This window comes from Rhinoraja longicauda, chromosome 8 (assembly GCF_053455715.1).
Source record: "Rhinoraja longicauda isolate Sanriku21f chromosome 8, sRhiLon1.1, whole genome shotgun sequence".
Taxonomy (NCBI): Eukaryota; Metazoa; Chordata; class Chondrichthyes; order Rajiformes; family Arhynchobatidae; genus Rhinoraja; species Rhinoraja longicauda.
In genome coordinates this window covers 43876647-43893929 of record NC_135960.1, presented here as the reverse complement: position 1 = coordinate 43893929, position 17283 = coordinate 43876647, and the positions used below count along the sequence as shown (strand labels likewise).

At 41.9% G+C, this 17283-nt stretch overlaps 1 protein-coding gene across 7 annotated transcripts in view; it reads left to right on the top strand.

The window, feature by feature from the left end:
* Positions 1 to 14811, top strand: part of LOC144595905 (sodium channel protein type 2 subunit alpha-like) — a 114465-nt gene extending 99654 nt beyond the window's left edge. For all 7 annotated transcript variants that reach the window (XM_078403790.1, XM_078403792.1, XM_078403794.1 and 4 more), the window contains exons 24-27: positions 1293 to 1430; positions 7678 to 7782; positions 8137 to 8407; positions 10465 to 14811. In XM_078403790.1, the coding sequence (XP_078259916.1) occupies positions 1293 to 1430; positions 7678 to 7782; positions 8137 to 8407; positions 10465 to 11648 (1698 nt within the window). In that variant the 3' untranslated portion in view covers positions 11649 to 14811. The remainder of the gene's footprint in view (positions 1 to 1292; positions 1431 to 7677; positions 7783 to 8136; positions 8408 to 10464) is intronic.
* Positions 14812 to 17283: the final 2472 nt, after the last annotated feature.

Genomic DNA, 17283 nt, shown 5'->3' with positions numbered 1-17283 from the left:
AAAAGGGGCAAAGGTTAAGAAAAATGTAGGATAGATCATTATTAGCTAGGGGAAGATGACAAAGAACATACAAAGATAAAATTAAAATGTAATCAGGAGGACAGTCAGATTGGTTGGAGAACTAGGGGGAGGGATGGCGAGAGGGAAAACAAGGGTTACTTGAAGTTAGAGAAGTCAATAATAATAATAATAATAATATATTCCTTTATTTGTCCCACACCGGGGAAATTTGTAGTGTTACAGCGGCAGAGTGGATAGCAAGAGACATTCATTATAAATAAAGATAAAGATAAGGGTAATTGTCATCATTTACTGGGGTTTTTTTTTACTGTTACGGTTAACTGGTCAGTTGACTGGTCTGCTGGGAATAGCGCTGGTTGTGCAGTCTCACAGCAGCGGGAAGGAAGGACCTCCAATATCTCTCCTTCACACACTTGGGGTGAAGGAGTCTGTCACTGAAGGAGCTACTCAGTGCAGTGAGTGTCCTGCATGGGGTGGGAGTCATTGTCCAGCAGTGATGTTATCTTTGCCATCATCCTCCTCTCTCCCACCGCCTGTACTGAATCGATGGGGCAACCCAGGACAGAGCTGGCCTTCCTGATCAGCTTGTCAAGTCACTTCCCCTCCACTGCTGAGATGCTGCCGCTCCAGCAGACCACTCCAGCAGACCACTCCATATAAAATGGCTGATGCCACCACAGTGTTGTAGAAGGTCCTTAGGAGTGCCCCTTGCAATATTCATACCACTGGGTTGTAAGCTGCCTAAGCGAAATATGAGGTGCTGTTCCTCCAATTTGCGTTGGGCCTCACTCTGACAGTGGAGGATGCCCAGGACAGAAAGATCAATATTGGAATGGGAGGGGGAGTTAAAGTTTTTAGCAACTGAGCGATCATGTAGGTTTAGGCACTGTGGTGCAGGTGATAGACCTGCTGTCTCACAGGGTCACCGACCCAGGTTCGATCCTGACTTTGGGTGGTGTTTGTGTGGAGTTTCTACATTTTCCTTGTGACCGCGTGCATTTTATCCGGGTGCTCCAGTTTCCTCCCACATCCCAAAGACGTGCGGGTTTGTTGGTTATTTGGCCCTCTGCAAATTGCCCCTGGTGTGTAGGGAGTGGATGAGAAAGTGGATAATATAGAGCTAGTGTAAACAGGTGATCACTGGTCGGCGTGGACTTGGTTGGCCAAAGGGTCTGTTTCTACGCTGTATCTCTAAACTAACTAAAATAAAACAGAATAAAACCAATTTGCTTTCTGTATTTTTAATCTTTGCCCTAAATTATGTGTTTCAGGTGAAACAGCAACCGGACTATGAATGCAACCTGTACATGTATTTTTACTTTGTTATTTTCATCATTTTTGGATCATTCTTCACCTTGAATCTGTTCATTGGTGTCATTATTGACAACTTCAGTCAACAGAAAAAAAAGATAAGTATTTTGACCAAAATAAAACTAAGATGGTTAATTGGTATTCTGCCTTAAATTTTTGTTTATGAAATGCTGATGGTGACAGTTTTGTGTACTTTCCTTCAAGATTAGATCTTTCATTTTGTAGTGGACAACAAAATATTGGGAAATATTTCACTTTTTAAAGCTGCATACTAAACTATATTACTAATTGTGTCCAATATATTCACCCGCTCATCTCTTGTGGCTGTTATGTTTTCTTTTTTTTCTTTTATATGATGCAAGTGCTTTCGCTGTTAAGCTTGCACCTGCTGTTAACATTTATATTAATCATACAATTTTGTTTTGCAACTTGTGAAGCTTTGTGTATCAATTGTAGAGTGAAATTTTCTTATTTTTATTCATCACATTCAAAGACGTACAGGTATGTAGGTTAATTGGCTGGGTAAATGTAAAAATTGTCCCTAGTGGGTGTAGGATAGTGTTAATGTGCGGGGATCGCTGGGCGGCACGGACTTGGTGGGCCGAAAAGGCCTGTTTCCGGCTGTATATATATATGATATGATATGATATGATCACACAGCTTTTCCTAAAAAACTATCCGTTGTTTTATTGAGCAAAACAGAAAAGTGTGGTTCGAACTCAGCAGGTCGGACAGCATCTGTGGAGGGAATAGAGAGAAGACGTTTCGGGTCGGGACCCGTTGTCTGACTGATCAGTCTGAAGAAGGGTTCACAACTTGAAACATGGTCTGCCCATTCATTCCCTCCACAGATGCTGACTGACCTGCTGAGTTACTCCAGTAGTTATTTGCTCAAGATTCCAGCATCTGCAGTTCCTTGTGTCTCTTTTGTGTTTCTTTGTTCTTTTGACTTTCTGTTCTTTGAGAATTTCTTCATAGGACTGATAGATCTGTATCGTTGCTGCATTCTTCCTCTCTCTTTGAATCTTACTTGGTTTGGTTATTTTTAACTTATTTTTTTTATTACCTGAATCATTTTATATTTTGCATCCATTTAATGATTTTCAGCGTTCTGTGAATTTGATTTTATGGTGTGGTGTATGATTTTGCCTCCTGTCACAAATTGTGTCTGTGGGTGAACCCATGTGGGTGGATTTCCAAGTACAATTTGAAATGTACACAAAGTAGGCAAAAGTATTACTCGTGTACGGTGATGTGAGACCAGGCATAGACATAGAGCTGCAGAGTCCATCACAGAGCTAGCTATACGGCAGGGAAATGGGCCTTTCAGCCCAACTTGTCCATGACAACCAAGATAGCATTCTGCACTTGTTCCATATGCTTGTATTTGGCCCATAGCCCACTAAATCCTTCCTAGATTCAGGTTTAGGTTTATTATTGTCATGTCTACCGAGGTTCAGTGAAAAGCTTTGTTTTGCATGTTATCCAATCAATTTCTCTGGAACGTCAGAGATCGGGGGGGGGACCTGATCGAAGTATATAAAATCTTGAGAGACACAGATAGGGTAGACAGCCAAGGACCTTTTTTCCAGGGTGGAAATGTCAAAGACTAGAGGGCATAGCTTTAAGGTGGGGCGAGGGTGAAGTTTACAGGAGATATGAGGGGCAAGTATCTTTTACAGAGGGTCATGGGTGCCTGGAATGCATGGCCAGGGGTGGTGGTGGAGGCAGATACAATAGGGGCGTTTAAGAGGCTTTTGGATAGGCACATGGATATGCAGGGAATGGAAGAATATGGATCACGTACAGGCAGAGGAGATTAGTTTAGCTTGGCATTATGTTCAGCTCGGACATTGTGGGCCGGCCTGTTCCTGTGCTGCACAGTTCTATGTCATATGTGGTTTGTCATTCCACATTTACCCCTTGATTATTGCAAGGTTTCCTAGTTTCTGATTCCATCTTTCTGTGCATCTGCTGTATATTGCATTTTCTCCACATGCATTCTATCCTCTGCTTCTGGTTCCTTGATGTTTTCAATAAATCGAGTCCCCATTTAGTGTCTGACTGACGTATTATCTGTGTAACTGAACCTCTGTTCTCTTAGTGCCGTTCTTTGTTCTGTGAACCTTACTTTCTGCTCTCTTCTCCCTGTTCTGTTTCTGTGTCCTGTTTCTCCCCCTCTTGCTTTCGTGTGTTCTTTAGTCTTTCTCTCCTCTTTCCAGTTCTGTGTTCTATGTGGCTGAGAGACTGTGACTGACTGATTGCAGAATTCAGGGCATTGACAGCAGGGAGAAGAACTGTTGACAAGGTTAGCAACCATGGAGGAAGTTAACTCTAAGAAGCTGGCACGTCCATTACACTGAAAAATATGGTGCTCTGAAAGCTGCCCTAATTCCCCTGCAAGATCATGTTTGCAATTGGCTCACAAACACTGGGCAGCAGAGTGGCATATTGGCTGAGAGGGTGCCTCAGCGCCAGACCCGGGTGCGATCTGACTTGGTGCTGTCTGTACAGAGTTTGCACGTTCTCCCTGTGACCACGTGGGTTTTCTTCAGGTGCTCTGTTTTTTCCCATATCCCAAGGACGTGCAGTTTGTAGATTAATTGGCTTCTGCAAATCATCCCCAGTGTGTGTAGGGTAGAACTAGTGTAGGGCTGATCACTGATCAGCGCGGACTCGGTGAGCCAAAGGACCTGTATCCACACTGTATCTCTAAACTAAACTAAACAATGCACTGCATTATAACCAGAGTCTTCTGTATGAATCTCATTTCTTTCAATTCCAGCCAGAAATTATTTGCATTTGTAATCTTACTCAATAATGTAATATAAATTGCAAATTGTATATAGAGAAACAGGGAAAACTTGTTTATTTTACATGGTATAAAATCCCTCTGACACCTTTGACAATGACCTTGCAAAGACAAATGTGTCAATTTACCAACTGTAAGCAGATGACCATCCTTGGATGGTTACATCTGAGGTGTCCATCGGTAAATCAAAGCACCCTCTGGTTTCTCTTCTCAGAGATCCCATGTGCACATCAGGGAAAATACCAATTAATTGATGACAAGGAATATTGGGGTAGAATTCAGAAGGAAATTGGTGCTAATTACCTTGAGTGTAGCATCTTTGACAGTGATGGAAACTTTGTGAGGAGCTGTGTGGAGTTTGTACTGTGTGGAGCCAGTAATGTCTCAGACACACCTCGAAAATGCACCTTCTCATGTGTCGGCTAGCATGTCGAGGGAACATGAAGAATCGCAGGTAACATGCGAGTACAAATTGCTGCAAATGTAAAGAGATTCTGGTTATTCTGTATACTGAACAAATAGTTATCAAATGCCAATGGGTGAAATGAAAGGGAGGTCGAGATCTCAATAGACGCATTTCGGTTATCAAAACAATCAGCAAGATAGGCGGATAGGATTATATTTTGGCAATATTGCAGAATTACTGGAATTGAATGGCAATAGATTTCTGGCAGCACTGCAGTATCCGTTAATCCATATCATAGTTAGCTTCATACAGTCGGGCAACAGGCCCTTCGGCCCAACTTGCCCATGCTGACCAATATGCCCCATCTACACTAGTCCCACCTGCCTACATTTTTAGTTTAGTTTATTGTCACATGTACCAAGGTACAGTGAAAACCTTTTTGTTGCGTGCTATCCAGTCAGCAGAAAGAATATACATGATTACAATGTAGAGGTACAGGATGATGGGAATAATGTTTAGTGCAAGATAAAGTCCAGTAAAGTCTGATTGAAGATCGTCTGAGAGTCTCCAATGAGGTAGATGGGAGGTCACGATCACTCTCTTGTTGGCGATAGGATGGTTCAGCTGGGAAGAAACTGTCCATGAATCTGGCCTATGTCCCTCTAACCCGAAGTCCCTCGTGCAACCAGGACAGTTGGTAGTTCGTAGATTATAGTCAGATACATTTTGTACCTAATCCTTCAACATTGCACCAGATATATTTTGGATGTGTGTAGCAGGGCCCCTTGCATTGGGTAGGATCACCAACCTTAATAAGAAAGGTAAGTCTAAAGTAGGGTCTTGACCCAAAACATCACCCATTCCTTCTCTCCAGAGATGCTACCTGTCTCGCTGAGTTACTCCAGCTTTTTGTGTCTATCTTCAGTTGAAACCAGCATCTGCAGTTCCTTCTTACACATCTACTAAATGTTTTGTTTATATTTTACTTTTTTTTGTTGTAATTAATTTTAAAATAATTTTACTTTCCTTAGGTATGCAATAGTCACAGAGTCCTACAGCAGGGAAATGGGCCCTTAGGCTCAACTTGCCCATGCCAACTATGATAGCCCATCGACATTAGACCGAATTGCCGATGTTTGGCTCACATCCCTCTAAACATTTCCTGTCCATGTACCTGTCCGTGTCTTTTAAATGCTGTTATAGTAGCTGCCTCAACTACCCCTTCTGGCAGCTCCTTTTATATACCCACCATTCTAGTAGTGGAGAAGTTCTCTAACCCTGCAGAACTCGCTCCATATCAGTCAACGTTGATGACTAGGTCAACAACAGGATAGCAAACGTCTGCGTGTGGCAGTGAAGAGCAATCACCCATGGCCAAGCTGAAGATGTCTCGTGCCGTTGCCAGCTCCTCCTCACTAAATGCCTGTGAGACTTGCCCATGCCGACCGAGACCCCCTATCTACCTGCCCTCCTTTCGCCCATATCTGTCCATGTTAATTAATTTTTTTAAATATTTAATTATTGCAGACATTTAAAAACAATATTTCAGGGCTTTGACATCATGAACTGTTTGGGCACAGCTGGGACGAGGTATCAGGAGTTGTCATTTGAAGCCTTGGTGACATATCCACTTGTGGGTCGCTTAAAAGACAATTAACCTTCTGTTATCACAAGGGGAGCCGTGTAGTTACTGATACTTAAAGTGGCCTCAAGTTCAGCCTATGCTCAATTACTAATACAATGATAATCTAATAATAGGACAAACTTAATATGTTGTGTTAAACTTTGTAAATAATAAACACAATAGATGTAATGTTAAAATAATTTAAAAATTAAACTAGACCAAGTGGGCCCAAACCTCTCATGCATTGGTGCAGCATCCTCTCCTACCCCCTCCCCCTCCCCCTCCCCCTCCCCCTCCCCCTCCCCCTCCCCCTCCCCCTCCCCCTCCCCCTCCCCCTCCCCCTCCCCCTCCCCCTCCCCCTCCCCCTCCCCCTCCCCCTCCCCCTCCCCCTCCCCCTCCCCCTCCCCCTCCCCCTCCCCCACCCCTACCCCTCCCCCTCCCCCCATTACCATCCCCCGCCTTCCCCTCCCCATTCCATTCCCCTCAACCCCCGTTATCCTCCCCCCTCCCTCCCTCCCCCCTCCACCCCCCTCCCTCCATCCCCCCTCCCTCCCTAGGAGAAAGATTTAAACTTTAAAGTGTGAATAACTTAAAATATATAAAATATATCAATGAAACTTCTTCCATTAGCACCCAAAGGGACAACGGTAAGTAAGGTGGGCCTAAAATTGTCACGCTGTAGTTCAGGAACAAACAAACGAGATTTTAGTATATAGATTGCACAAAGTTTTCTTACAAATCTGTTCTCAAGTACAGTAGAAATTTCTTATCCTTTGAAAAATTTGTTTTCACATTAAATTTTACAACCTGTTTCAATTCAGACCAGATGAAGTTTGGATGGATTGTCACCAGAAATTTGTTTGTTTAGTATTTTAGTTTTTTGTTTAACTTAGTGGTGTAATGTGGAAACACGCCCTTCGGCCCACCGAGTCCACTCTGACCATTGATTGCCCTGTTCCATGTTATCCCACTATCACATCCTACACAATAGGGATGATTTTACAGAGGCAGTTAACCTACAAACGTGCATGTGTTTGGGATGTTGGAGCACCCAGAGGAAACCCACGTGGTCACAGGGAGATCATACAAACTCTACACACTCAGCACCTGAGGTCGGGATTGAATCCGGGTCTGTGGCGCTGTGGGGCAGTGGCTCTACCTCTTAGCAAACCTGTGATATTTATGAAACCATTCATCTAACACCATTGGGCAAGAAGTGTTAAGATTGGTACAAAAAGTACAAAGTTAGTGATGTTTTACAACTTCTAATATCATTTAGAAAAAGGGAAAAATAAAACTGTATTGTTCTCTAATAATAACATTCAAAAATTATATTTACAAATCTGTAAAATGTGGTCATGTAAAAGATATAGTTTATAATACAGTTGACATAATTTGTTGAACTAGAAATGGAGTATTTCATAGATGTATTACGGAACATTATAAACTTAGCATAGAGTGGCCAAGAATATGATTATAATCAGTATGTGTTTGTCATTTTACTTTGGAGGTCAAGATATTTTTATGACTGAAGAACAGAAGAAATACTACAATGCAATGAAAAAGCTGGGCTCCAAGAAACCGCAGAAACCTATACCAAGACCCTTGGTAAGAGGTGGTTATTTAATGTATATCAACAACAGGTGATTTTTACCATTAAACTTGCATTATAAATAAAAAACACATTGCTGAGAAGAAAAACTCAAAGCACTGGAGGGAGAGGGGAGTAAAGGGAGTGACCGAGGTGAGGCTCGTCCTTGATTATGCTGATGGCTTTGCCGAGTCAGCGCGAAGTGTAAATGGAGTCATTGGAAGTGAGGTTGGTTTGCGCGATGGTCAGGGCTGCGTCCGCAATTCTCTGATTTCTTGCGGGTCTTTTGCAGAGCGTAGTAAGTTAGCATGGGTATATTGAAAAATATGTCTATGCGGATGGTTCTAAATGTAATACTATTTATTTTCCAGAACAAGATCCAAGGCATGGTGTTTGATCTGGTAACCCAACAAGTCTTTGATATCAGCATCATGATTCTCATCTGCCTGAACATGGTCACCATGATGATAGAAACGGATGACCAAAGCAACGACATGAACAACATCTTGTATTGGATCAACTTGGTCTTCATTGTTCTCTTCACATGTGAATGTGTGCTTAAACTGATCGCTCTTCGATACTATTACTTTACAATAGGCTGGAATACTTTTGACTTTGTAGTCGTTATTCTTTCCATTGTAGGTAAGAACATCATAAGGCTTACATCGCTGATCAAAAAGTATTATTTCTTGACTTTTTTGCCTCTGAAATTGAATGTACTGGCTTTGATGTTTGATTAAATATTAGCAATTGAAGCTATTTTGTGAAGAATATTAAGTAGTAGAATATAGACTTTTTAACTTTTGGAGATACAGCACGGAAACAGGCCCTTCAGCCCACTAAGTCCGTGCCGACCAGCGATCACCCCATACATTTGCACTATCCTACACAATAGGGACAATTTACAACTTTACTAAAGCCAATTGACCTACAAACCTGTACATTTTTGGAGTGTGGGAGGAATCCGGAGCACTGGAGAAAACTCGTGGTCACAGGGAGACCGAACAAACTCCGTGCAGTCAGCACCCATAGTCAGGATCGAACCCGGGTCTCTGGCGCTGTAAGGATGTAAACCTCTAACATTATCATATCATATCATATATATACAGCCGGAAACAGGCCTTTTCGGACCTCCAAGTCCGTGCCGCCCAGCGATCCCCGTACATTAACACTATCCTACACCCACTAGGGACAATTTTTACATTTACCCAGCCAATTAACCTACATACCTGTACGTCTTTGGAGTGTGGGAGGAAACCGAAGATCGTAAACCTCTAACGCTGTAAACCTCTAACGTTGCTTAAACAAGACTTGATAAATACATTACAGTGAATTAAAAACCATAATAGATGTAAAAAATGGCGGTAATTGTTTGTCCCATGTTGTCCAAATATAATTAAAATGTTGTAATACTGCTCAATATAGAAAAGGCTAGAAAAGAGGAACACGCAGTATAAACCAGTGTCTTTTTACCATTTGTTTTATATTAAGATGGAGGTAGTGATATTTTTTAATTAGGCTATTCAATTACCATCATACAGCATGGAAACAGACTCTTTGGCCCAATTTATTAATGCCCGCCATGATGCCCCCTCTACACTAGTCCCATCTGCTCACGCTTGGCCCATATTCCTCGGACCTTTTACTATCAATGTACCTGACCAAATGTCTTTTAAATGCTGCTATAGTACCTGCCTCCACTACCTCCTCTGGAAGTTTGTTTCCTATACCCACCTCCCTCTGTGCGAAAAAGATGCCTCTCAGGTTCCAAATAAATCCTTCCTCTCCTTAAACCTACTGTACGTCCTCTGGTTCATGATTTCCTTACCCTGGGTAAAAGACTTTGTGCATTCAAATTATTTATTCCCCTCATGATTTTATATTAGGATGATGAGATCACCCCCTCAGACTCCTGTGCTCCAAGGAATAATGTCCAATTTAAATATTAACATAACCTATCAACCCTGAATCTTTTTAGCATTTGTTTCGTAATGGGATTAAGAAGTGATATGTTTAAATTAGCTTATTTCATTAAGTTAAATAGATCAACATGTTAGGGTTAGGATTAGTAAAATCAAGAATTAGAGTACCTTTTTCACACAGAGGGTGGTGCGTATATGGAACGAGCAGCCAGAGGAGGTAGTTGAGGCAGGTACAAAACAACATTGAAAAGACATTTGGATAGGCACACGGATAGGAGATATTTAGAGTTTCGGATGTGAGCCAAACACGGGCAAGTGGAATTAGCATAGATGGGGCATGTGGTTGGCATGGACGAGTTGGGCCGAAGGGTCTGTTTCTGTGCTGTATGATTCTATGACTTTTAATTGTGGTGTATGACTGCAGTGCTTAGAAAATATTCACAATGGAACATGAGACATCTTTGATATTATAAGATATCAGAATGAGAAGTTATCCGGACACCCAAGGGACGACCATGGGAGAAGAAGAAATGAAAGATAGAAAGAATTTATGAAGTACAAGAATGTTTATATGCGTTACAGATGGTGATATAAAATAAAAATTGACCGAAGTGAGCATAATTTTGAATATTAAGGCACTTGAAAGTAATTCTGATATTTGCTTTTCAATCTTTCAATGTTCACTTGATTTGAAACATGGATATGAAATACCATACATGCATTATTACACAAAATAACTGTTAAAATTTTGAACGGTTCATATTTTCTTTCTTTTAGGCATGTTCTTGGCTGAAATAATCGAAAAGTACTTTGTGTCACCTACGTTGTTCCGAGTTATCCGACTGGCCAGAATTGGTCGTATCTTGCGTTTGATCAAGGGGGCTAAGGGAATCCGAACTCTGCTGTTTGCGTTGATGATGTCCCTGCCTGCCTTGTTCAACATTGGTCTGTTACTTTTCTTGGTCATGTTCATTTACGCCATATTTGGGATGTCTAACTTTGCCTACGTGAAGAAGGAATCCGGCATTGACGACATGTTCAACTTTGAGACCTTTGGAAACAGCATGATCTGCCTGTTTCAGATCACTACATCCGCTGGTTGGGATGGGTTATTGGCTCCAATTCTTAACAGTGGACCACCAGATTGTGACCCAAAGAAAGACAACCCAGGCAGCCCCATCAAAGGAGACTGCGGCAATCCTCCAGTCGCAATTTTATTCTTTGTTAGTTACATCATAATCTCATTCTTGATTGTCATAAATATGTACATTGCAATTATCCTGGAGAATTTCAGTGTTGCGACAGAGGAGAGCGCCGAACCACTCAGCGAAGATGACTTTGAGATGTTTTATGAAGTTTGGGAGAAGTTTGACTCGGACGCAACTCAATTTATGGAGTACGGGCGATTGCACGACTTTGCAGATGCCCTGGAACCACCTCTTCGTGTGGCAAAGCCCAACAAAATACAACTCATAGCTATGGACCTGCCCATGGTTAGCGGAGATAGAATTCACTGCCTGGATATCTTGTTTGCATTCACAAAGCGTGTGCTGGGTGAGAGCGGAGAGATGGACGTTCTCCGACAGCAGATGGAAGAGCGCTTCATGGCATGTAATCCCTCCAAGATATCTTACGAGCCGATTACGACCACTCTGCGACGTAAGCAGGAACGTGTGTCTGCGACTATAATTCAGAGAGCTTTCAGGCGGTATCTGATTCGGCGAACATTGAAACAGGCATCCGTCATGTTCAAAGAGAAAGGTAAAGCAAGCGAGCTCTTACCCGGCAAAGAAGAGATGGTGATAGACAAATTTAATGAAATCTCCACAACAGACAAAACTGACATGACACCTTCAACCACATCACCACCATCCTACGACAGTGTAACAAAGCCAGAGAGGACCAGAGAGGATAAAGAGAAAGAAGACAGAGGCAAAGATGTAAGGGAGTATAAAAAGTAAATGCAGACACGTCAAACAAAAAGGATCCACTTGTATGACATTGTTTACAGCCTTTTAAGTGTGACCCAACTGTATCAACAGACTCCATTGGAGATCTATGCCAAACAAATGATTAGTATATCATGAGGTGTCTGACCCTCACCAGGAAACTGGAACTCTGTACAGCGGAGGTCAGCAAGTGGGAACAGGAGCTTACGGTTCCAACTTCCTGTTGACACTGCGGATGAGAAAAGTCAAAACAGAAATGAGACAAAGGGACCAGAAGATTTTACATATTTGTGTGTCATTTATTGTGCAAATAGTAGTACGTTTTATCTGTAAATTTTGCATTCCAGTTGCCACAGTTCCACGCAGTTTATACCTGGCCCACAACAATTCACACATTATTTTATAATTCATAAGTTATATATTATATGTGACTATTTTTCTAAGTGGGGCGGGAGGGCCTTTATGTTCTTGGGAAAAGGTTTCGAGCACTACTTTTAAGGTAAGCAGCTCACCCCAAACGTTTTGGAGAAGGTGTTTAACTTGGGCAAAAACTGTAGTGCATGGCGGCATGCTGCACACTCATCCATTGTGCATGAGGAACCATTACCCCACAGATCAAACAAGATATTTTTTATTGATTTAGTGTTTCAGGGTGGTCCTGATGTCTAAGGTGCTTTACTAAATGTGTTGTGTTATATTTGGACAGTTCTGATATGTGCCTGCTAGTTATTTATGACCCGAAACTGAGAGTTGATGGGTATTTTTATGTGGTACATTTACAAACGACTCTCAGCGGCTGCAATTTTAGTGTACGTTCTAAAGTAAAGATTACCATTTCTTTTTTTTGTACTGCCATGGGTGGATAGAAACAAGGACACAGAGAAAGGGTCTACCCAACAAAACTGAATTGACCAAAACGGAACTTTACAAAAACTGCTCTGCTCTATTGTTTCAGTATTGTTTCACGATTGTCAACTCACAATGGGATTGACATTGCACAAGATGATTAAAACCCCTTTGTTGTGTAAATAATTGCTCCACACTGCGGTGATTATCTTGGCACGGCTGTCACGGTGTCAAATATGCACCACTTTAAGTCTAGTTAGCGAGCTTTTTGCTAGCTGTATTCTGTACCATTATATATAGTTTGAATACTGTCTCTGGTGCATGTTTATATAGCAATGCTGCTGTACACTGTCCATCCACTGCCCCATGAGAAGACATACACCAGTGCTCACACCTCCTAGTTTGCAGTAAACTAAGAAGCTTTATTTCTTTTGGGTTTCTATTCAAATGCATACTGTATGCTGTATGACCAGATTCCATTGCACATTGCTGGAAATGCTCATACTAAGTGGTTGACTTTTCTAAAGAAAATATAAATATTGTAAAAATTCATTTTATTTTACTTTTCAGCGTTTGTACATATAAAATGTTAATGAGAATGATTTCAGGTCAGAACTACAGACACTTTTTTTTACATTGATCCATAGCACTTTTTCATCAATAAACATCTTCCCAAAAGAGAGAGGGCAGAAATTTTTAGTTTACTTTTTATTACGAATGCACACATTTTCAGTCTAGCAAAAATTAATTTGTGCTAAGTTCGGACCACGATTCACTTCTTTCTGCAAAGTGATATCCAGAGATGAAATGAGAGTTAAACATTATCCAGTGATAAAGCACTGCCTATATTGAAGGGGTCAAGGAGAGAAGCCTTGAACCTTTGAGGTGTCCACGTGGACACATTTTGTCTTGTGAAATAATTCATGCTGCACTAGAATGGTTTGAAAATTAAAATGGGTCCACGGTTTTCTTTCACAAGAACAAAGTTGATATTCTTTAATCACACCCAGGTTTTTTTTGTGTTTACTTACACAAAAAGAAATTAAATGTAAACTCCTTATATTAAGCCTATTGACTTGTAGTGTATTAGTGAGCTGCATGCAGGATAATGCTAATATTACCGTAAATAAATGGTAAGACTACATTACAGAAACAAGCTAACAGAATAAATAATTTTTTTAATTGTACGTGATGACTGACTCTGTGTGGATTTTTTTAAAATGTCCGGTTGATCTTGATTAAATTTTACTTTGGGTATTTCTGCTCCTGATAGTACCTACCATGTATGATAGACAATAGACAATAGGTGCAGGAGTTGGCCATTCGGCCCTTCGAGCCAGCACCACCATTCAATGTGATCATGGCTGATCATTCCCAATCAGTACCCCGTTTCTGCCTTCTCCCCATACCCCCTGACTCTGCTATCCTTAAGAGCTCTATCTAGCTCTCTCTTGAATGCATTCAGAGAATTGGCCTCCACTGCCTTCTGAGGCAGAGAATTCCACAGGAATGTTGGGACAAGTTACACTGGGAGCACCCTGTGGCTGATACTTGCCACACAAAGAGCCCACAAGTAAAGCTGAATAAGGGGAACAGCTGACCTGTGTACCCATGAACTGGAGTTCGTGTTTGTGGTGACCAGGGCTCATACAGTAAACACTGACCCTGCCTTTGGCATAATCATGATACCCTTTATCAGTTCCTCCTGCACTTTGTATTCTGCTCAGGATTCCAGTGGCTGCAGTTCCCAGTGTCTATGCTCATTCCCCCAAGTCAGATGTTCAAGCATCGCAACTTTATCTTCGCCAAGTTTTGTACTTCATCGCCAAGTTCAGAGAAAAGTATCCCTGTGAAGTTTAGTTTAGTTTAAAGATACAGCATTGAAACTGGTCCTTTGCCCAATGATCACTCCCGTACACTAGTTCTATCATGCACACTAGGGACAATTTATAGAAGTCAACAAACTCACACGACTTTGAAATGTGGGAGGAAACCGGAGCACCCGGAGAAAACACACGCGGTCACAGGGAGAACATACAAACTCCACACAGACAGCACCAGGTAGTCAGGATCGAACCTGACTCTCTGGCGCAGTGAAGCACCGCCCTAAAATGAAGACCTGATGGCAGTTTTAAATAGAACAGCCAGCATGATCTGAGGCATAACCCAATTGCTTCCAAGTCCATCGCCATAATAAGATTAAATTTATAAGAAAATAACTGCAGATGCTGGTACAAATTGATTTATTCACAAAATGCTGGAGTAACTCAGCAGGTCAGGCAGCATCTCGGGAGAGAAGGAATGGGTGACGTTTCGGGTCGAGACCCTTCTTCAGACTGATGTCAGGGGGGCGGGACAAAGGAAGGATATAGGTGGAGACAGGAAGATAAAGGGAGAACTGGGAAGGGGGAGGGGAAGAGAGGGACAGAGGAACTATCTAAAGTTGGAGAAGTCAATGTTCATACCGCTGGGCTGCAAGCTGCCCAAGCGAAATATGAGGTGCTGTTCCTCCAATTTCCTGTGGGCCCCACTATGGCACTGGAGGAGGCCCATGACAGAAAGGTCAGACTGGGAGTGGGAGGGGGAGTTGTAGTGCTCAGCCACCGGGAGATCAGGTTGGTTAAGGCGGACTGAGCGAAGGTGTTGAGTGAAACGATTGCTGAGCCTGCGTTTGGTTTCGCCGATGTAAAGAAGTCGACATCTAGAGCAGCAGATGCAATAGATGAGGTTGTCAGCATCAATATAGATTTTAAGCTTTCTAGCCCACTTCAAATGTTATGTGGATGTATATAAAATAATAAGAGACATAGGCAGGGTAGAGAGAACCTTTTTCCCCAGGGTAGAAACGTCAACGTTAGGGGGCATAGTGTTAAGGTCAGCGGGACAAAGTTTAAAGGAGATGTGCGGAGCAGGTTTTTGGAAACAGAGGGTGGTGTGCCTGGAACACGCTGCCAGGTATGGTGGTGGTGGCAGTTGTGATAGTGGCGTTTAAGAGGCTTTTAGATAAGCTCAAGGATATGCAGGGAATCGAGGGATATGGATGATGTACAGGCAGAGGAGATTAGTTTATCATTTTGTATGGACATTGGGGGTTGAAGGGCCTGTTCCTGTGCAGTACTGTTCTACTAATGTTCTAAAGGTGATCTTGTTCAAGGTAGAATATTGTATTTGTGTTTGGGGTGAGCATTCCTGGCACATTCCTGCTCATGAGATGAACAGTTTTCACGTTTCCTTAGAAAGTCCTTGGTTTGGTTTTGTTCTGCATCACGACAAGCTGACTTTCCACTGACTCTGCGCTAAACCTCCCTGACGCATGAGAAACACCAAGTGAAAAATATGTATTTTACCTCGCACCCATTGGATAAATCTGATCCTGCCTTTTGTCTCATTCACAATATAAAATATGCAGTTTTTTGCTGTCTGTGAAAATACGTCCTCATCTATTGCTAAGAAACACATATTATTACAGAAGGGTTCCAACCTGAATCATCACCTATCCATGTTCTCCAGAGATGCTGCCTGACCTGCTGAGTTACTCCAGCACTTTGTGTCTTTTTTTGTAAATCAGCATCCGCAGCTCTTTGTTTCTATATATTCTTACAGCTTCTGCTTTGGTGGTCTTGCATAGTAAAGTCTGGTATTGTTGCATTAACCTTTCTTCACATCAAACCTCTCAGTTTCTCCATTTCCTCTGTGCACAATGTTAGCTTGCATGTACATTCTTGTATACAATGAAGCGTTCTTAATGATGACATAAAATGATCAAAGTTCAAATATTTGATAGCAACAGTTAAAAATACAGATAAAATCTTAAACTCAATATTGCAAACCAGATTTAAAACCTTTAAATTATATCTGGGCATTTTTTAACTTTCTTTCTCAACTAAATTTTATTAGGGTGGCACACTGGCACAGCTAGTAGGGCTGCTGCCTCACACCACCAGAGAGCTGGGTTTGATTCTGACCTCGGGTGCTGTCTGTGTGGAGTTTGCCCATTCTTCCTGTGACCGTGTGGATTTGCTCCAGTTTGCTCCCACATGGCAAAGACATACGGGCTTGTAAATTAATTGTCCTCTGTAATCTGGCCTTTAGTTTGTAGGGAGCAGATAAGAAAGTGGGATAACATGGAACTAATGTGAATGAGTGATCGAAGGTCGATGTGGACTTGGTGCGCTGAAGGGTATGTTTCCATGCTGTATCATTAAACCAAAACTAAATTAAAGGGAATATGTCATTATCTACTAATTTCACTCAGAGGATGGTGAGTATATAAGATGAGCTGCCAGAGGAGGTAGTTGAAGCCAGTACAATGATAACAGTTAAAGGACATTTGGACAAGTATGTGGATAGGAAAGGTTTAGTTTAGTTTATTATTGCCATGTGTACCGCGGTGCAGTGAAAATATTTTTTGTTCCGTGCTGGCCAGTCAGCGGAAAGACTATACAATCAAGCCGTTGACAATGTACGGATACAGGATAAAGGGTATAATGTTTAGTGCAAGATAAAGTCCACAAAAGTCAAATTTAAAGATAGTTCAAAGGTTTCCAATGGGGTAGATGGGAGATAGGAACCAATCTTTAGCTGGTGAGATGACAGCTCAGTTGCCTGATAGCAGCTGGGAAGGAACTGTCCCTGAATCTGGAGGTATGCATTTTCAAACCTGTACCTCTTGCCTGATGGGAGAGGGGAGAAGAGGGAGAGACCGGGGTGAGACTGGTACTTGTTCATGCTGGTGGCCTTGCAGAGGCAACGTAAAGTGCAGTTGGAGTCAATGAAAGGGAGGTTAGTTTGCGTGATGGTA